General features: G+C 44.6%; 1 protein-coding gene across 1 annotated transcript; it reads right to left on the reverse strand.

Moving 5' to 3' along the window:
- Positions 1-6,605: 6,605 nt before the first annotated feature.
- On the reverse strand, positions 6,606-19,213 carry NUP43 (nucleoporin 43). The gene is made up of 8 exons (XM_044292003.1): positions 18,936-19,213; positions 17,700-17,822; positions 11,549-11,626; positions 11,211-11,382; positions 9,425-9,560; positions 7,611-7,762; positions 7,405-7,521; positions 6,606-6,992 (listed from the first exon to the last, which is right to left on the reverse strand). The coding sequence occupies exons 1-8, from the start codon at positions 19,053-19,055 to the stop codon at positions 6,766-6,768; spliced, it is 1,125 nt and encodes a 374-aa protein (XP_044147938.1). The 5' UTR covers positions 19,056-19,213; the 3' UTR covers positions 6,606-6,765.
- Between the last annotated feature and the right edge of the window lie 2,435 nt (positions 19,214-21,648).

A 21,648-nucleotide genomic window follows, 5' to 3' on the forward strand; every position in this document is an offset into this window, starting at 1 on the left:
CTCTTAGTCTTATCAGTGAAAAACGCATTGCATCCACACTTGCTTCCGCATGCAATGCGTTTTTTTCACTGAATCTCAATTCATTTCTATGGGGCCAGGGATGCATGAAAAACGCAGAATATATGACATGCTGCGTTTTTCATGCAATGCAGAACTGATGCGTGAAAAAAATAAATACAAATTATTTTATAAAGTACACATTGTAATGAATGGTCAGGATTCAGTGCGGGTGCTATGCATTCATGTTACGCATCGCACCTGCATGGAAAATGATGATTACACTTACCGGTAATTGGATTTTTCTGACTCCACGACAGCTCCGCCCCCAGGACAGGAAACCTGCAGCATAAAAAGGTGAAGCCACTCTCCCGCCTCAGTGAGTTTCCAGTTAAACGTTAGTTTAAATCTTATACATATATACTTTTTTTTTTTTGTTTTTTTTTTGCGACACCCGTGAACACACAGCCCCACACCAAAAGGGAGGGAATAATGAGTTGCTGTCGTTTGGTCAAGAAAATCCGATTACCGGTAAGTGTAATCATTTTTCCCCTCCCCCACGACAGCACCTTAGAGAGATTTCAAAGATCATCCTCAGGGTGGGTGACAGTGCCCAAGACCTTTGTGCCAAAGAGTAGGTCAGAAATAGAATGACGCTGAAGCCTATAGTGCTTATAGAAAGTGGACGGAGAGGACCAGGTAGCTGCCTGACAAATCTGTTCTATGGATACGCTGGCCCTTTCGAGCCCAGGAAGTAGACACCTCCCTTGGATTGTGCCCTCACAGAAACAGGAGGAGAAACACCAGATACTGAACATGCCAAGGATATGGCTTCTCTAATCCAGCGGACAATAGATGCCTTAGAGGCCGTATTACCTTTCCTAACCCCACCGAATAGTGCAAATAAGGCAGAGGATTTTCTCCAATCTTTAGTTACTTCCAGACACTGCAAAATACACCTCTTGACATCAAGGGAATGCAGCTCCTTCTCTCTGTCATTCTTCAGTTCTGAAAAGAAAGCTGGAAGAACTACCTCATGAGCCCCATTTGACCTAGAAGGGACTTTCGGCATAAAACTGGGATCTGGTCTTAGCACTACCCTATCCTCTCGGACAGTCATAAAAGGGGGGTTAAATGGAGAGGGCGTGAATCTCATCAACCCTCCTGGCTGACGTTACAGCTACTAACAAAACCAGCTTAAGGGTAAGCAAGAATTTAGTGGCTTAAAAGGATGCTTGGTGGAGGCATTCAATACCAAGTTAAGATCCCAGGGAGGAAATCTGGTGCCCTTCTCCGGCATCACCCTGTCAACTGCCTTAAGAAACCTAACCACCCATGGGTCCATGGCTAAACGCCTTCTCCCTAAGACTGACAATGCTGACACCTGCACCTTCAGTGTACTCTTTGCTAACCCAAGGGACAACCCTCTCTGGAGGAATTCTAACACCTGTACAACTGAGAATTCTAACGGACAAGAAACTATCTACGCCTATAAAAGGCTAGGAACTTTCTCCAGACTCGCGCATAGATAACGTTAGTCACCTCTTTCCTACTTTTCATCAGAGTGGAAACAACTTCTTTCGAAAATCCCTGACTGGCTAAAAATGACCTTTCAAAATTCCACGCCAAAAGGTGTAGAGATTCTACCTCCGGGTGGAATACTGGACCCTGCGACAACAGGTTTGGGATCCCTGGCAGAATCCATGGGTCCGAAACAGACATGGCTCTCAAAAGACAAAACCATGCCCTCTTCGGCCAGAAGGGAGCTATTAGAATCACTCTTGCTTCCTTATCACTAGTGGAATTAACTGTAGAGGGGGAAAGGCATATCCTAGAGGGAAGTCCCATCTCTGGAGGAAGACATCCACTCCAGATGGGTACTCCCTTGGACTGAGGGAAAATAACTTTTCGACCTTCCTGTTTTCCCTTGTGGCGAACATGTCTACTGATGGAAGACCCCATAAATCCACTATCTGGGAAAATACCTCTGGATTCAGAGACCATTCCCCCTGACGTAACTTGTGACGACTCAAGAAATCTGCCTGAGGATTCTCAACTCCCATTATGTGTATGGCTGAAAGATGTAGAACTCTCCCTTCTATTTCTTCGAAAATCCACTCCATCTCCCTGAATCTGACCTGGTTCCCCCTTGATTGAGGTACGAGACGACTGACCGATTGTCGGACATTACTCTCACATGCCTGTTCTGGATCATTGGTAGAGCTGCTCTCAAAGCTAGTAAGACTGTCTGTCTTATGTCTCTGACCCTGGGACCATTCTCCCTGAAAAATCTGATCCTCCACATGAGCCCCCCCCATCCCCAGAGGCTGGGGTCTGTAGTTACTACTATTGGTTCCGGAAAGGACCAGGGAACTCCCCGAGTCAAATTCTCTGCTTCCTTTCACCAGTTCAGGGATGAAAGCGTTGGATCTAATAGCTTTATAAATCGACTCCAGGCAAGTCCCTGCCCGTCTCGTGGTGGCCAGGATCTCTCCTTGTAGTTGCCGAGTGCCTCTGAGCCCACTGGTCTACAGGACATCAGAACTCCCAACAGGGACATAGCTTTCCTTATGGACAAGGCCTCTCCCGGCTGAACTGCCTCTTGAACCCCGGCAACTTTCTCTACTGTGAGGAAAGTTCTCTCCTGTCTGGAATCCAGTACCAGACCGAAGAAAACCTGACTTGTTGATGGCTGAATCCTGGACTTCTGGAAGTTCAATAACCATCCTAGGGATTGCAGTACATCCATCACCCGATTCAGCGCACTGACACGTCTCCTGAGACTGGGCCACCACCAGAAAATCGTCCAGGTAAGGCATGAACGTGATATTCTCTTTTCTGATGAAAGAAGCCATCTCCACCACTACCTTGGTAAAGATCCGAGGTGCCATAGAAAGGCCGAAGGGTAGTGCCTGGAACTGAAGAACACCGAAATCGGATCTTAGAGCCACCCTAAAGGAATCTCTGGTGGTCTGGATATGATGGTAGGCATCCTTTAGATCCAGAACTGCCATATGGCATCCTGGAGATAAAAGATAGATCGCTGACCTGATAGTCTCTATCTTGAATTTCCTGGCCTTCAGAAATTTGTTCAGGTGCTTTAAATTTATAATCGTCCGGTATGACCCATCTGTTTTTTTGAATAGAAACCTCTCCCTACCTCTAACTCTGGGACAGGAATCAACACCTTTTTGTTTGTTATTTTTTTTTATTTCTTGCATTAGTGCGAGAGAAGATCTCGAGATCACAAATCTTTCTGTGGGCTATTTCATGAATTCCAACTTTAGCCCTTCCTGCAAAAGTCCCACCAGCCATTTTCCTGCAATCTTTTCCCAAGCAGATAGGAAGAACTTTAATCTTCCCCCTACTAGGATCATGGCATCATTGTTCCCCCTGTTTCTCTGCACAAGCAGAGGCTGATCTGAACAATCAAAACAAAAAAAAAATGATTCCCAGATCTAAGCCTTGCTCCCTGCTCTGTCTCCCGTCTGCTTTTTATTCTGGAATCTGGAAGGGTTCCGAAAGGACCGTTTATATTGCTTAAACTGGGTAAAGGACTCCTGAGGAAATATTTTTCTGTCTGTCTGCAGCCTTCTCAAGCAAAGAGTCTAGTTCTGACCCGAAAAGAAATTGGCCATCACAGGGAATGCCACATAGCCTCAGTTTTGAAGGCATATCCCCTCCTTTCCAATTTTTAAGCCACAAGGCCCTGCGTGCAGAATTAGATAGGGATATGGCTCTGGCCGCCAGTCTCAACGCATCCACTGAGGCATTCGCAATAAAGTCTGCGGCCTTTTCGAAAGTAGGCATGGATGCTAACAACTGCTCCCAAGGACATCTGTCCCTGATCTGCACCTCCTGTCTATCTAGCCACAGACATTGACCTGCCAGCTATACTAGGCCTGAAGTTTTTTTTTTAAAGGGAAGAATCTATTCTTTTGTCTTAAGGGTCTCTTTAAAAAAAAAAAAAAAAAAAAAAAAAAAAAAAAAAACCATATCCTCAAAAGGCAAGGAGGATCTCATAAATTTTTTTTTTTTTATAGCTACATCTAGTCTTGGGTCTCTATCCCAGGAGGTAGATGCTTCTTCCTCAAAAGGGGTATTTCCGTTTAAAGGTCTTTGAAATAAATGGCTTCTTATCTGGCTTTTTCCATTACCGCTAAAATAGACTTATGAACCGGGAAACATCTACGCTTCCTTTCCCTCAGACCCTCAAATACGGAATCCTCCACTGCTCTATCCTCCCTGGTGTCCACTAACTCCAGGGTAGTTCAAATAACTTAGTAATTTGTCCGTATTTTCCACCAGGAATAGGAATTTCCTCTGAAGAGGAGGAATCAGAGTCCTCATCCAGAGAATGAGACTCACTGTCTTCTGACTACACATCAGACTCCTGCCTCACCGCTCTTCTACTCTTTCTACCGGCTTTCAGGGACACTTTAACCTTTGACATAAGAGACTTCAAATCCCTCAGAATACCCGGAGTCTCTTCCACCACAGTTTTTTCAATGCACTGCAGACAGATCTTCTTAGCATACGAAGAGGTCAGTGAACACTTGCAGATAGGGCATTCCTTATTTTTATTGGCCACCACTTTTTTAGGCACAGTCTACGAAAAGGAAAACATACCCATATCTAAAGGAAACAGCCTTAACTCTTTAAGGACCAAACATTAGAACTCACAATACCGGTGGCAGGATCTCAACGTCTGCACCTTCAGACCTCCTTTCCTCTTCCATTATAGTAGGCAACCCTGCATACAATCGACATTGCAAACAGTTACCATGTGCCACCAGAGTGCCCCTCTCAGCTGAGAGATCCACTGTATCCTGCAGACCCACCACGCCTCGGACACACTGCGACAGAACTTCTGCTGTCTATCACCGGACTTCGCTCTGACCCCACAGAAGACTCCCAAGTCCGGGTCGCTGCCATACCTTGCTCGCTTTTGAAGATGTGGAAATGCCGAACTTCTGGTCACCTGACCGAAAGCGCACGGCCGTGGAACGCATCGACTTCCTGGATGAAGTCATCACTGTGCGCCCGCGTCTGGTGGCATCCTGGCTGGTCTGCACTCTGCTGGGGCCTTCTGGCCACACTCAACGGTGGTGCGGTCCTCCTCACCTAAGGGACCGACACCTTCTGCGGACTCCCGAACGCAGCCGCTCTCGCCTATTTATTCAACCCCAAACCTATGGGAGAGGAATCTTAAAGGAAGGTAAGAAAAACTGCTGTCACTGACCCTCCAGTAACTACCGGGGCTTCCAAGTCAGGACAAACCCAAACTGCAGGCTTCCCGCACCAGGATTGGAAACTCACTGAGGTGGGAGAGTGGCTCCACCTTTTTATGCTGCAGGTTTCCTGTCCTGGGGGCGGAGCCATCTCTCTAAGGTGAGGTCGTGGGGAGGGGAAAAGCTTGCTTGTGTGAAAGGGGCCTTAGGGAACTTGAATATGCAATCTTCAGATCGTTATTCGCTTACACTGCAATGAACTGCCCCCCCCCCCTCCCCCCCCCTCTTTCAAGGACTCCAACTGTAATAGCCTGGGATCCTTCAAAGAGACCCAGGCTATTATAGAGAACAAATTGCTTCCTCGGGTCTCCTTGCTGGAAACTGTTCAGTACTCCTCATGGCATCAATGCTGACCACAGCATCTGAGGCGTTAAATGTCTGAGATTGGCAGATAACAAACCTAGCAATATGGAACACATTTTGCTTGCAAGTGGCTCCATTTTTAAAAAAACTCTGACTTCTGCCGTAACTGTATGGTGGTGGTCCAGAAGAAAACCCTTAGGCTGGATCCATGCACCTCCTATTTGCAGCATTTTTAGTTAGTTTTTTCCCCAAAAAGACACTGCAGTCAGATGTTTGTGGAAAGCAATTAGGTAAAAATAAAATGCACTAGAAACCATGCATTTTGTTTGTGGTGTACACAAAAGAAACCTTAAAGGGATATACTGGTTACTTTACATTATCCCCCATCCACTGGATACAGGATAACTAACTGATCGTGGGGGGAGACTGCTGGGACCCTCCTCTCATACACAGATCCTGAGAGAAGGGGGCATAGTGCCCCATCCTAAAGGAGCAGATGCTCTATTCATTCTCTATGGGACGGCTGGAAATAGCTGATTACAGATATACTTGGCTATTTCCAGCATTCCCATGGATGGAGCAGCAAGGTGCATGCTCGGCTTGCTGCTGCATTAGGATGGGAAAACCGGTCGCATCAGCTGTCATACACCAACCAGTTAGTAATCCTATAACTAGTAGGTATGATATAAAGTGGTATTCTGGTTACTACAAGATATTTTTCAGGTGTCATAGTACAAATTAAACAGTGAGGGACATTTACTAAACCCTTTAAACCATTCTGGTACACACTTTTCCTAAGGTGACGGGGCTTCATGGTCCCCGACGGATTTACTACAACTTTGACCAGACAGTGGCGTATGTTATAGCTGATATCTATGCCAGCCTGTACCTGGAGTAGACTTCAGCATTTCACACCACTGCAGGGAGATCAAGACTGGCGTACGGGTGTACCATTCTTCATAAACATCCCACAATGTGCTTATTAAATTGCCACAAAAAGACGGATGACAAAAGTCAGATACTTTTTTTTTTTTTTTTTTTTTTAAAGAACATGTTATTGGTCAACTCAACCAGTAGTTTTTTCTGTGGTAATACAAATTACATGAGCAGGCAACTTCAGTCTGTGGAGCATCCAAACTTTTCTTTCATTCCATCTGTTGCAGTTCTTTGCGGGTTAAGCAAGAGGCCGTTTCAGAACGTAGATACACTCTGCATCCGTACCACAGACAAGGTATTCTCCTAAGATATCCAGGCTGTTCACAGATCGAATGTTACTGGGTAAAAAGTTTGTAATTTCCAGGTGTCCTTTGGTGGGATCATTATTTAGCCACGCAGTCATCAATGACTGGCTGAACGACTGCCCCATAGCGCTACGGGACAAGTTTGAGTTTCCTCTTCCTCCTGTGAAATAAGAATAGACTCAGTGCACAGAACTGGGAGACATGTCAGAAGTTGCGCTCGATGTGGGTCAGGCAGATCTCTAATGATCGAGGTGCTGTATCGTACGCGATGACCCTTCAGCTCGTCGAATTTCCTGTCATCATGCACTGCTAAACATTCTAGCAATCACCAGGCATCACACAGACTTTACATTTTCTTAAATAAAACCTATAAATTCAGCTAGTGCAATACTTCTGTTGGGGGCCATTCACACAGCAGAATTTTGGCATCTGCTTGCAGCCTTCACGTTTTCAGTGGGAGGCAGCAATGCAATTCCGAGTGCCAGCGGTTTAAAGCCATGAACGCACCAAGAAGGGACACGGGGGCACTTAAAGCTAATAAATAAGACAACGTTTACTGGAAATATTCTCACCCAGAAATGAAGGCTTTTCCATAACTTCAGGTGATGCATCCCAATGCCACAAAGACCCATCCTCCGAACACGTGAATAGATGATCAGGTTTTGAAGGGTGAAAATGGACCTCCCACACTAGAAAAATTCACATGAAAAAGTAATTTAGAATGTTTTAATCTTTACATCAGGGGACAGGTAGTGCAGATGTGACAATGCCAACTTACTCTCAGCATCATGGGCAGTGAGGAGAGATATTGGTGTCTGGCTCTGTCTAACATCCCAGATGCACAGCATGCCATCCTGACCACCTGTAGCTACAACATGCTGCTGACTCGGATGTCTGTCTAAACAGTGTAATGGCATGCGCTCATTGGCTCTAGAAGTAAATGGAAGACAAGAAAATACAATTAGCGTACAGTTAGCATCATAAGTAACAGAAGGATTATTCAGGTCATGACAATCCATCACCTTTCACCTCAACAACTGCCTGCAGCAGTTCGCACAGAACAAAGTACCATTAAAAAAATAAAATAGTGGAAAAGTTTGTGGGACAGGTTAAAAAAGGCAGAGGTTTAACCCATAGGATACCAGCGCCGTGGTGTTCAGTAAGACCCCTTTAATATTACAGTGATCTCTCAGGATACAATATTTTCAACATACAATGTGGTCTTTTCTGACCCATCGTAAGTTGAAACCAGATTCAACATACAAATGTCTCAGACTCCGATCCAACCATTTCTCTGGTAAAGCTATATTAGTTGCTAGTTAGCAGCTATTCCTGACTGTGATATGTAAGGATTTATCTGGTTTTATCTGTCTTAGTTATCTGCTTATTTTTATTAAATCTTCATTTTCTCATCTTGGATGACATTTTGGGGCTTTGGAACAAATTACTCAATGGTTCCAACATACAATGGTTGTCCTGGAACCAATTCCTATAGGGACCAATTTTTGACACCCTCTTTAAGAGTATGTACACATGGCATATTTTCTACGCGAGTTAAGCCACATATTACATGGTGAAATACATAGGTAAACTGCTCTGTATCTCAATGTGAAAGGAACAAGGGCGCACAAAAAGGTGCAGATTTTTCCATTCAAGAAAGAAAGGGACATGCCACTTCTTTCTGCAGAAAACACAACTGGTGCCCACAAGCAGTTTAACCTCATTCAATGGTGCCAAATCCCTGAACAAATCTGTGGCTAATTCACGGCAGAAACCAGATGGCCAGCCTTGGATTTTGCAACACATTTGTCTGAGAAATCCACTTTGTGAGCACAAGCCATGGTAAAGCTGAAGTTTTTAGCATAAATTTTAAATAAAATCTGACTGACGGGAAATTCAAGATCTCCCACCCTTGCCCCGCTAATCTGCGAAGGATGCCCTTGCAGACACATGCTGCAAGTTATCCTGGCGTTTCCCCTACAGAAACAGCATGGAGACCTCACTAATATCCTTTATGTAATGAATACGCAGTGTTGTATCTGTATGTAAATAAGCTATACAGGGGCACTCTGCTGGTGCTAGGAATAGGGTTCCCACACTGAAAATACAATATGAAGAAGGTCCAGCATCTAGGGCTGCAGCTAACGATTATTTGAATAATCGATTAGAACCTACAATATGACATATTTTCAGCTGTTTCCCACTTTGTTATGTATATAATTCCACGTGTTAATTCATAGTTTTGATGCCTTCAGTGTGAATCTACAACTTTCATAGTCATGAAAATAAAGAAAACTCTTTGAATGAGGTGTATCCAAATTTTTGGTCTGTACTGTATAGATTATATATAAAAATTACTCCATTGGGTTTCATAACATAGGACACCCACTCAGCTGTGTGAGAAGGCACCGGCGCTAACGGTAGTAGTGCCGCAGCCTTCTCTCAGCTCACCAAGCACAGCGCTGTACATTGTATAGTGACTGTGCTTGGTATAACTTCAAATGGGACTGAGCTGTGCCAAGGGGGAAAGTAAAAGAACTTCACTCTGAACATGGAGAAAATCACTATTGAATTTTATAAATATATACTTACATGGAGAATATATGTGTTGGATCATTCCCTTGCTGTCTGAAGTCCCACATCTTCAACTGCCCAATGGAATTAACCGTTAAGATTTCTGTAGTACGGAGGAAGATTACTGCATGGATGGTACTACTATCTGCATCATCTGGAGGGAGGTAGGATGATCAATTTAAATCAAATACGTACATACAGTATCATATTTGTGTGACAGCAAATCAAATGTAACCAAAGCCCCAGCTGCCAGGTAGAGACTCAAAACGAGATGTGGAGACCTGGCCAGTTGTTCCAGCTCCTAATGTTTAAAACTGGATCAATGTGTGTAACCTGGACCCCAATTCACTGCTGCAGAGGAGACCACACAAGCCGTACATTCAAAACTGTACCACAGAGAGTTCACTCCCCCCTCCCCAAAAATCTAGAGATAATCTATTGCCAGCGTGATATGCGGGAGTTGTAAAACAGGCTGCGCCTGGCCGGCGGCCAGCAAGTATCTCGTAATGTAGGACAAGGGCCGCAGGAATAATAGCTCCTGCGCCTGCTTTCTCCAGGCTCTGTCCAAGCAGCAACTGTTCTCGTGCAGCACTTTGTGTCTAGGCAAAATTGAAGCGACATGCTGAATGGCCCCTGGTAAATCAGTGCGTAATGTCTGTCGATGCAGATTTAAAGAATTCCGAGATTAGTTCCATATTGACCGGTAAAATGAGAGAGCCCAGGTATATACACAAGTATCTAAGCTTTCCTAGGCTGCTTTCACACTTGCGTTGTTGTTTTCCGGTACTAAAATCCGACAGACTATCTAGATACCGAAAAAAAAAAAAAAAGTCTGTTTAGTCCTCATGCTTTCTGAATGGAAAGAGATCCGTTCAGGATGCATCAGGATCTCTTCCGTTCCGTGACCAGACAACCTCTGCAAGCTGCGGTTTTGTTTCCAGACACACACCCACACACCGCGGACAGGTGTGGTGCTGTTTGTGTAAGAAAGCGGCCATCATTCTGTAGATCCCCTTTTAACTAGGAAAATCAGGATGAACAAGGCTCGCCAATATAGTAATGCAGTGTGGAGGATTTTGTTTTTTTAACCCATTGTTTGCATCTATGGCTGACGTGGGGTTTTAAGGCGTTATTTCCACTTTTGACTGTATATCTGATCGTTTCTCTCTTTCTTTACTGTCCTCCATACAGGAGCGCAATGGAATGAGGGCAATCCTGGATTCATACGACAGTGAGCTGTCCCCATCGGAGCACACTGCTCAGCTCAGTTGCGGTCTTCGCGAGTCTGAAGAGAATCTGTAGAGAGTCCATGCACACAATGCTGAGATGGAGGTAACTGCTGCTGGATAGGAGTGGCCATGATCCTGCCTGATAATTTCCGTGAGGTTGGATCCTGTTGCATATTTTGCATCTTTTTTTTTTTTTTTTAACAAGAGGGGAAAAATAAACTGATGCGAGCTCTCCCTTAAAGTGACCCATAATCTATTCTGAGAAGTTGTGTGTCCTACTTAAAGGCGTTCTCTGTTTTTTTTGTTTTTTTTTAGTTTTTTACTAGCATAGGTCATCAATATCAGATCAGCAGGGGTTCGACACGCACCATCTCCCTTCTTGCTGCTAGGTCTATGGAGACCAGGAAGAGAGACGGCACACACGCACACACGTCTTTCCTTCATACAGCTGATCGATGGTGGTTCCCCCTGATCTGATATTGATGACCTATGCTGAGGATAGGTTATCAGTATTAAAAGCCTGGAGAACCCCTTCAATTGTAGGTTAGCTTTACCACAGCACTGTATAGACATACCAATTGTCCGCACAATCTCTTTGCTGTCGGCTCTGAAAAGATTTATACGACCATCTTCACCAACAGAGACTATTTCAGGATTGCTGCACACGATACCAGTGCAGGGAGCTCCAGTGCCAACAGAACCAACATGGTGATGAGCATATTCCCATTTCTGCTTTTCTGACAGAGTCTTTGGCAAAAGAAACCAGATAAATTATATTAAGATCTACAGCTAAACCATATTCAATGATTACAAAATACAATTTAAAAAAAGGCAAGCCATGTTATTATTGGTACTTCTCACTAACCAATGCCTGCCCCCAGAAGAATAGGCTAAAATGATAGAATGACGATACCTGATTGCCTTGATGGTGGCGGAAGACTGTTACTCTTCCCGTTGACGAGGCTGTTACAATTCTCTCTTGATCCAAAAACTGAAATAAATGAACTTTACAGATCAAAAAAACAACAATAAAATACAATTTTGGAGACACAGGGAGATTTATCAAACTGGTGTAAAGTAGAACTGGCTTAGATGCCCATAGCAACCAATCCGATTTTCATAAGGAGCTGTGTAAAATGAAAGGAGGAATTTACGCCAGTTTGATAAATCTCCCCCACAGAGTAAATTTAAACATGGTCTTGCCTACCTGGAATATTTTAACCTGTATGTCAGTTTACCTTGCCTACAGGCTCTATGGTGTAGTTACATTCAGAAGATCACACGGGCACAGCAGTTGTATCTATGCGATCGTGGATGTGATTGACAAACTCAACCAGTGAGACTTTTACACAATAAAATTGTAATTTTTTAAATATTTCTTAAAAACAACAAGAAAAACCTATACACTTTGGCATAATGCTTTGGGGAGCCAAAAGATCTTTCAACCCCTTTGTGACTTTGCTGTACATGTCCACATTGCTAATCAGGCGGGCAGAGGGAGCTGTGCTTGCTCAATCCGCAGCAGGGGCCATTACTAAAAGCCCAGTCCCCACTGACATCACTAAAAACTCAGATGCTGGTAAATTAACCCCTTAGAGGGATGGGGGTCCCTCTGTCACTCCACTGGCTCCCTGTGATGCCATCACGGGCTGCCATGGCAGCCTGAGGCCTTACAAAGGTCTCAGGGTCTGCCAGCTACAGAGGCCTATGAGGCCCAAGCTTGGTCTCATACACAAACTAGCAGTGTCAATGCAGTATAACACAGCAAAAGAAGATTACAATTACTTACTGGTAATTGGTTTTTCCTCTAGCCTCCACAGTGGCACGGATTCACAGGGAGGTACTCCACCTCCCCTAGGGACAGGAAACAATTTGGAGAGCTTTAACCCTTTCAGGACCCTACAATTTTTCACCTTAAGGACCAGGCCATATTTTTAGCAAATCTGACATGTGTCACTTTAAGTGGTAATACCTTTTAAACGCTTTTACTTATCCAGGCCATTCTGAGACTGTTTGATTGTACTTCATGACAGTTGTAAATTTAAAACCTAAATATTTCATTTTTATAAAAAAAAAAAAAAATAATATTGGGAAAAAGTTTCACTCTCTACTTTCATAATAGATAGTAATACCTCAAAAAATAGTTATTCCTTTACATTTCCCATGTCTACTTCATGCTTGGACCATTTTGGCGATGTTAGAAGGCTTAGAAATTTCAGAACATTTCTAAAACCCACTAAAAACGACCAGTTAAGGTCTGAAGTCACTTTGTGAGGCTTACATAATAGAAACCACCCAAAAGTTGCCCCATTTTAAAAACTACTCCCCTCAAGGTTTTAAACACCGATTTTACAAACTTTGTTAACCCTTTAGGTGTTCCACAATAATTAATGGAAAATAGAGATAAAATTTCACTTTTTTTGGCAGATTTTCCATTGGAATCATTTATACAAAGCAAGGGTTAACAGCCAAACAAAACTCAATATTTATGTCCTTGATTCTGTAGTTTACAGAAACACCCCATATGTGGTAGCAAACTGCTGTATGGGAACACGGCAGGGCGCAGAAGGAAACGAACGCCATATGTTTTTTTGGAAAGCAGACGTCACTGGGATAATTTTAAGCTGCCATGTCACATTTAAAGCCCCCCCTGAAGTAGAAACTCCAAAAAAGTGACCCCATTTTGGGAACTACCGGATAAAGGTGGCAGTTTTGTTGGTACTACATATGTTACCTTGCCTTACTTTTTGTAAGGCAAGGTAACAAAACATAAAGAGCTGTTTTGGCACATTTTATTTTTTGTTATTTACATAATTTATCTAACAGGTTAGATCATGTGGTATTTTTTTATAGAGCAGGTTGTTACGGCCACGACAATAAAACTCAGTATTACATTACAAAGCATTTTTGATAAAAAAAAAAAAAAAAAGGGATTTGTGTCTCCACATTATGAAAGCCAGGATTTATTTTTTGGGCAACTGTCTTGTGTAGGGGCTCATTTTTTTCAGGATGAGATGACTGTTTGATTGGTACTGATATAGGGTGTATATGACTTTTTGATTGCTTGCTATTACACACAAATTAAATAACTAGGGTGGGACCACTGCAAATAACACTCTGCGAGAAAACAATAAGTCCCTATTTTTTTTTTTTAAATACACAATTGATAATGTCAAAAAATGTAGAAGGCGAAGACCAGGTGGCTGCCTGGCATATTTGTTCCAGAGAGAGGTCTGCCGACTCTGCCCAGAAAGATGTGACTGGTCGAGTTTAATGAGCTTTTAGTCCCTTTGAAGTTGGAGCAAAAAAGGATTGCCAATCTGATCCATCTTCCGATGGTTGTCTTGCTTGCTGCCTGTCCTCTATTTGGCACAGCAAACTGAATAAAGAGTCTGTCCATCTTCCTGAAATCTTCTGTTGCCTTAGGCCTAGTTCACACAAACTTTTTTTTTGCGAGTGTACGGGCCGTTTTTTTTGTGTTCCGTATACGGTACCATTCATTTCAATGGTTCCGTATGCATTCCGTAGAAAGATAGAGCCTGTCCGTATGTCTTCCGTTTCTGTTCCGTTTTTTCTGAGCCATCTATTGAAAGTGTTATGGCCAGCCCAATTTTTTCTATGTAATTACTGTACATGGCATACGGAAAAACGGAACTCAAAAACGGATCCGTGAAAAACGGACCGCAAAAAACAACAAAAGCCATACGGTCGCGTGAACTAGGCCTTAAGATAAGCTAACACATCTGCGAATGTCCAGATTATGAAAACGCCCCTCTTCTGGACAACCTGCTAGAGAACCAAATGATGGCAAGTAAACTTCTTGCAGACAGTGAAATTTTTAGACAACCGCCTCCGAAAGACCTTTTTTCCCCCCTTAACAATTCCTGCTCAGATTCCAAGCTGCCAGACGTAGTTGTGCCGACTTGGGGTGCAAGATTGGACCTTGATGAAGAAGGTCTGGAAGAGGCAGCAGGATCTAGTAATCCCCTGCTGATATGTTCAATAGTAGTGGAAACAAAGATCTTCTTGGCCAATATGGAGCAACTAGGATTAGTTTGGACTTTTCTTTTGACAGAATTTGGGGTATTAGGGCAAATGCGTACAGGATCTAGTTTGGCCAAGGATGGGAGAGTGCATCCACAAACAAAGGGCAGTCTCTGTAGGATTGGGAACAAAATTTCTCCTTTGTGTGTTCCGCCGGGTCGCAAACATGTCTAGGTGTGGCATCTACCACTTTGTTATCTGAAGAAAAACCTGTTGATTTAAACTCCATTCTCCTTCTTTCAAAGTATCTCTGCTTAGAAAATCTACGATCCTGTTGTCTTTTGACTTTATATGGACTGCCGTAAGTGGCTGTATATTCCTTTCTGCCCATCGAAAGACTTTTCTCAATACCTTTGCCAAGGATGTACTTTTGTACCTCCCGGTTTGTTCAGGTAGGTGACCGTAGTGATGTTGTCAGAGAGGATTTTTATATCTCTTCCTTCTACTTCCAAATGAAGAGCTTTTAGGGCTTCCCACACTGCTGATAACTCCCTTAGATTTGAGGAGGATAGGCTTAGATTTTGACACCACATCCCCTGTACTACAAACAGGTCTGAATGAGCCCCCAACCAGATCTGTTATCATCCGTTCTCGTTATAGGGACTATTTGTCACAATGACACTCAGTCACATTGGTTTATTTTGTCTAGCCACCATATTAAAGAGTCTTACCTGCTGAGGGACTCACTTTCTTTTCTAACGAGAATATGCTTTTGTCCCAGTTCTTTAACAAACGCTTGTAGGATCTGAGAGTGCGCTTGTGCCCATCTTATTGCAGGAATGGAAGATGACATAAGACTGAGCACCTTCATCACTACCTGAATAGCCACTTTCCTCCTGCTCCGAAAAAGAAAATTCCTGGTTGATTTTTGATAGCTTTTCTACTAGGAGGAAAGTCTACAAAAGATGCGAGTCCAACAACATGCCAAGAAAAACCTTCCTCTTTTTTTGGGACAAAGATCAGATTTTTGTTAGATTTACAATACAGCCTAGGTCTTTCAGATCCTACTGTACTATGTTCAAGTGATTCTCCAAATTTTCTTTTGACTCTGCGGCAATGAGGAAATCGTCCAGCTAAAGGATAAAGTATTCCTTTCTGGTGTAGACTTGCTACTACCTCTGACATTATCTTTGAGAAGACTCTGGGGACTGACCTTGGGCCAAAGGGAAGGACCTGGAATTGAATATGGGACACCTTCCCCCACCCACAACTAAACCGCAAACCTTAGATATTTGTGATGACCGCTGCCTATAGGGATATGATAGCCAGTTGGTTTTCTCATTAAGAAAATTGGGGAATAAAAGCCCGTCTTTTCTTCTCCAGGTGGAACAGGAACAATGGTTTTTTTCTGAAGCAGAATCATCAGTTGATTTATGAGCACTGACTGATTTTTTTTTTAGCTCCTTGGTAATGCAAAAACACATCTTGAGGAGGGGGAGAAAAATTCTATTTTTAGACCTGACGATATTACATCTAATACCCAGGGGGATCTGGAGGGAAATCGTTTTAGCCTTCCTCCCACTGCACTTCCGGCATCACTGATTGCTAGGCTTTTTCAAGGATATCAGCGAGTACGGACCGGAATACTCTGTATCCCTCACAGGGGATACTGCAAAATTTATTTTTAGAGGCCGAATCCCCTGACCATGACCTCAGCCACACTGCTCTGCTAGTGGCATTAGAGAGAACTGCAGATCTGGCCGCCAATTTTACAATATCTACAGAGGCATCCGCCAGAAAATGTTTAAACATGGGCAAGGAAGCAATAATATCTTCCCTTAAGGTTCCCGCCACTAAATGCTCCTCCATCTGGTTAGTCCAAATGGCCATGGACCTGGCAGCATAAGTAGCTGCTACACTTGGTCTTAAAAAGGCCATAGAAGCTTCCCAAGATCTTTTTAAAAGAGCTTCACTTTTATTTTCTTCCATGGGGTCCATCCTCAAAAGGGAGAGCAGATTTTTGCTACCAGAGCATCAACTTTAGGACATTTATACCAAAGGGTGGTATCCTCCTACTTTCTTTTAAAAATCCTGGATACCCCAGGCTTTCTCTGGGTCAGTCCATTCTTTGTTAATGAGTCTGATTAATATTAGAATGCAGGGGAACAACCCTCCCCTGAGCCCCCCCTCCCCTGAGGAATCAGTCGGACCCAGAAAGCAACTCCCCTCATCTAAATCTTCCTCCTGCAGATCTATTTCAGAAGAGGCAGACATTGCCGACATGGAGGTGGAAGGTTTTTGAGAAGTAGATGCCATTTTACAGTCCACAGCGCTGCTCACTTCCTCTTTGATATTATCCAGAAGGGAAGGAGATTCTTCTGATACCCTGTGTGTTAAATTTTTAGAAAAAGTTTTTTAGTTTTTTTTTATGACCAGAAGGCAGTCCCTTTTTTGCAAACTGAACATTTTTTGATACGCTGAGAAGTTTCAGCCAATTTTTGTGCATCCCTGACCTAGGGGAATATATTAAAATACATATTCAGAAGGAAGCAGCTTTTAGCCATAAGAAAATGCGTATATCCCCACATCCATGGTGAAACAGAAATTTCCCTGCCACCTCCAAGGGAAAGACAGCTGTAAAAAAAAAATGGGAGGAGACCTGGAGTAGACATCTTCCAAGTGCTTCTTTCTGGTAAGGAGAAGTGAACCCCCCACCCCCACCCGGGCAGCAGCAGCCGCCATCATAGGCTGGTCACTGTGAGATTAATTACGGTGACCGATAATCGTAGCGCCATACGTTCATGTACAGCAAGGTTCTGGAAGGGGTTCATATACAGTAATACCGCAGTGTGACGAAAGCCTGATTTAAGTGCACCGTAAATGTGAGCTGTGTAGAATTCTGTGTAGATAGGATAAAGCAGGCAGAGGCATTCAGCGCACTGGGATGAAACAGCACATTCCCTTTCATTACAATTTTCAGAAAGTGCATAATTAATATTAGCAACTCAGATTTCCCATTAAACACCTCCTTCATGTCTACATTATTATAGCGGTGAGACAAGGTAATGTCATACAAATACCTGCAAGTCCATCACATCTCCTTTATGTCTGATGTCACACAACAGTTTGGGGTCAGCCAGGTAATCTTCCTCCATAGATATGGCGCCAAAGTCTCCAGTAGACCACACAGATACTTTGTTTTCCTACAAAGAGGTAGAAAAAGAAAAAAAAAAAAAAAAACACACGTATAAATATATATATTATATATATGCAGCCAGATTTTAGCTGTAAATCAAAAGGGAATCTTGAAATGCACTACAGGTTTTCCATATCTTTTGTAGAAAAAAAAAAAAATATGCCTCTAAAAATCTGAACAAAAGAATTCCCCCTGCCCAAATTTTATTATATATATATATATATATATATATATATATATATATATATATATATATATATATATATATATATATATATATATATTTTTTTTTTTTTGCAAAGAAAGAGCAGCAGCACTCATATGCTTGAGAAAGACTGCAATGAGCAGTTGAAACGTTGCACAGGGGAAATAAAGCGGGTCGTTTCATCTTATCCTGGAGTGCTGCCTCTTTGAAAAAAAAAATTATATATCCGCACGTTGTGGATTACGTGCATTTTTTTCCCCACCACACGGATTCTTGTGCTGAAAGACTGCAGCGAGTTCCTGCTCTGCCCTCCGCCCCGACAGGATCACACGGCGTTATTATACTTCTTTATAAGGCTGTCCCCCTACTGACAGCATTATGTCAGTGTAATTCAATAGATTCCAAGTCTCTCAGGGGCACTGCTCCTGCCACGCGCTGAACTCGTTTGTGTGCCCTAATACAGTGGCAGCAAAGTGAGCCACATGTGAAAAGGCTGATGTACACATTGCCCATTTGTCCTGGGTGGCATTATAAAAGCCGCAGCATGTCAATTGTTCATGTGATGCCGCACCAATGGGGTTGTTCACATAGAAAATCCAAACCACATAAACACCTGCAAAACCTCACTAACTAGTGCAGATTTATGTGGTTTTATTGCATACTTCAGAACACAAACAGGCAAGGTGTGCATGTAGCTTTGGGGTCCAGCCCTTCTACAGAGGCACATGCTGCCCACAATGTCATCTCATACCAAAGTGACACGGCCATGGCTTGCTGGCGTCATGTGCCACACATCATTGCACTAAGGATGGAAACACAATGCAGCATGAAGTCCATTTGTTTTTGTAGGAACGTCTTTAATAACGCGCCCCTATGTGGTGTGCGCACTCTGAAGACCGTCAGCAAGCCCGTTACCTCATTATCCCAGGAGCCCGCTGCAAACACATCCGGCTGCTGCAAGGAGGAGGCCGGCACCGGGCGCCAGCGAGTTTTGCTGATCTTCTGCGACACGTATTTGGCCACCGTACTCTCCATGTTTGCGGTTCTGTCAGGCGCCTCCCGAACTTGTGATTTCTAACTCGCGCACTTCAGGGATTCGCGGAGCTACCTGTCAGGCATTGGTGGCTTCCGCTTACACCCACAGCAATTGCAGTGCTGAGGAGCAGCTCATTCCCGCCTATTCCTGCCTCACTTTAGAGCAGGCGCCGGTGACCATGAGGCACAGACGTCACGTGACATCTGTAGGTCTTCGAGAAAATGGCGTCTGTATAGAAGACAGAATAGGACGCCATTTTTACTGACCTTTAGTCTGCGTTACAGGTTTCTATTCTAACTGTGAGCATTTTACGTTTGACGTATTAAGCTCCATACACGATACGGACCTGGTCCTTACCAAGTATGGCAAATAGCCAGCTCTATATGAACTGTATAAACTCCTTCCCTTACGTCCTAACCAGTGGCACAGATGGGGTATTCTGCCCCTGTGGACTGGTTAGGACAGGTGGAAGTTTAATGAACAAATAAAAAACACTGGCATGTACACGCCCTCCCTGCCCCCAATAAAGAGGGGTGTAGCCCTCATGCAGTTGTGTTTTTTTCTGTCCTGCGGACAGGACGGGACGGGTGGTGCACTCCCCCCCCGCTCGGGGGGGAGAGTGTATTATTTTCCCCTTTTCTTGATATTTTTGTTCCCTCTGGGAACTAAGCCGCTCCTTCTAGGCGGCCGGAGGACGTGTCTCGGGCCTTTGCTAAGTTTCCGCTCCTGCTGCTGAGCCCTATCACGCTTGGGCTTACCTCTTTGCCAAGTGGTGTGGCCGGGGCAGGAGCGGGAGCTGCTGGAGCGGCGGTAGCGGCGTCCGCATGTTCTGCTAGGCGCCGCCATCTTGCGGCAGTGACGTCGGGTGACGTCACTTCCGGGTTCTGTCTCCGGAGCGCTGCTGCGCTCCGGGATTGTTCTTTTTGATTATTTAGGGCCGTGGGGGGCCCTTTTGAATGTTTAGGTTCCCTCTCTGGGGCTCATAGTTATATTTTGGTCATTGTAGACCAAGTTATAAACCTGAAGATTACCCCGCCCCCCTTTGTGGGCGGGACTTTCTTTTTGGCGCCAAAAACGACCTATTTAAACTTGGTGAAGCTCCAAGTTCAGTCTCCTGGAGCGCAGCTTGCTGTCAACCTTGAGTGTGGTTTGGTGTTTGGTGCTAGAGAGTCTTGCTACCTCTGTGCTGAAAATCGTTATTTCTATAAAAAAGCTTGTTAGGATCTTCTGGGTAAAGATCCTGAAACTTGCGATTAAGCTTTGTTTCCTTGAATTTTGCTAAATTCATGTTTCTTTAATTTTCAGCCATGTCGTCGACCGGTGACGGAGAGCGAGACCCCGGCAGGAAATCCGCGGGCAAGAGGCGTCATCTGCAGTGCCATGACTGCCAGATTGTCCTGGAGGACTCTTACGACTTCTCCCGCTGCCCACCCTGTAGGGCCAAGTCAATCCCCCAGTTGGAGCCATCTGTCCACGACGTGGTTGATTGGGTGAAGGGATACATGGAGTCCAACATGACCCAGGTCAACGCCTCCATCCAGGAATTGAAGAATGCCCTGGTCGCCAAGCGTCATCGTCCCTCCTCCCCCCATCGTCCGATGGAGGTCTCGGGGGGTCAGGAGGCGAGGGAAGGTTCCGCCTCCTCCTCGGACGAGGAGGATGGATTTTCCTATTTTTTCCCGCTGGAGAAGGCCCAGCGGCTACTAAAGTCCGTCCGGTCGGGGGACCAGGACGTTGACCCGGGGGAAGCCTCATCCTCTGCCTCTAGGGGGCCTAGGGCCTTTAAAGCGGATGATTCTCTCCTATCTCTGATGAAAACAGAGTGGAGAAAGCCAGAAAAGGGTCCAGTGTTGACCAAAAGGTTCAAGGCCGTGTTCCCGGTCAGGGAGGATCAGGTATCTTCCTGGGGGCCTGTCCCGAAGGTGGACATGGCAATTGCGAAATTATCCAGGAGGACCCTGATCCCTTCAGACGACGGGTCAAGTTTGTTGGATCCGATAGACCGGAAGGCGGACTGCGCCCTTAGGCGCGCCTATTCCTCGGCCTCCGCCTCAGTCGCGATTGCGTCGTCCGAAGTGGCGAATTTTCTGAAAACAAGGTTCTCCCAAATTGAGTCTGACCTGGACCATGGGGTCTCTAGGGACGACATTCTGGCCTCATGCAAGACGGCCAGCCTTGCCATTGATTACTTGTGCGACGCAGCTCCACAACAACTGAAGCTGGCATCTAAGTCGATGGCCCTTTCAACCGCGGGCAGGCGTCCGCTGTGGTTGAAACCCTGGAAGGCCGATACGACCTCAAAGCACAATCTGTGTGCCATGGCGTACGAACCCGGCAAGCTTTTTGGTGCAGAGCTGGACCAAATAATGGAGGGGCTGTCGGACAAGAAGGGCAAGTCCCTTCCCCAGCAGTCCTTTCGTGGTCGGGGCAGGGGGTATGGTTCCAGAGCGGAACCGCAACCCAGACCCCAGAGGAATTGGGGTTCCCGTAGAGGAGGAAAATCCTCTCGGGGTTCTAGACCCCCCAAGAAGTCCTCGGCGCTCTGATTGCGGGCCTCTTCGAGGCTCTTGGTATTTAGCCGGTCTGACTGGA

Source organism: Bufo gargarizans, chromosome 4 (assembly GCF_014858855.1).
Source record: "Bufo gargarizans isolate SCDJY-AF-19 chromosome 4, ASM1485885v1, whole genome shotgun sequence".
Taxonomy (NCBI): domain Eukaryota; kingdom Metazoa; phylum Chordata; class Amphibia; order Anura; family Bufonidae; genus Bufo; species Bufo gargarizans.

Coding starts and splice junctions, on each gene's coding strand:
- NUP43 (XM_044292003.1), bottom strand. CDS start 19,055: ATGGAGAGTACGGTGGCCAAATACGTGTCGCAGAAGATCAGCAAAACT. Junction 11,383..11,548: donor GCCACCATCAAGGCAATCAG/GTATCGTCATTC, acceptor CTTTTGCCAAAG/ACTCTGTCAGAAAAGCAGAA. Junction 6,993..7,404: donor GGAAAAGCCTTCATTTCTGG/GTGAGAATATTT, acceptor CTTATTTCACAG/GAGGAAGAGGAAACTCAAAC.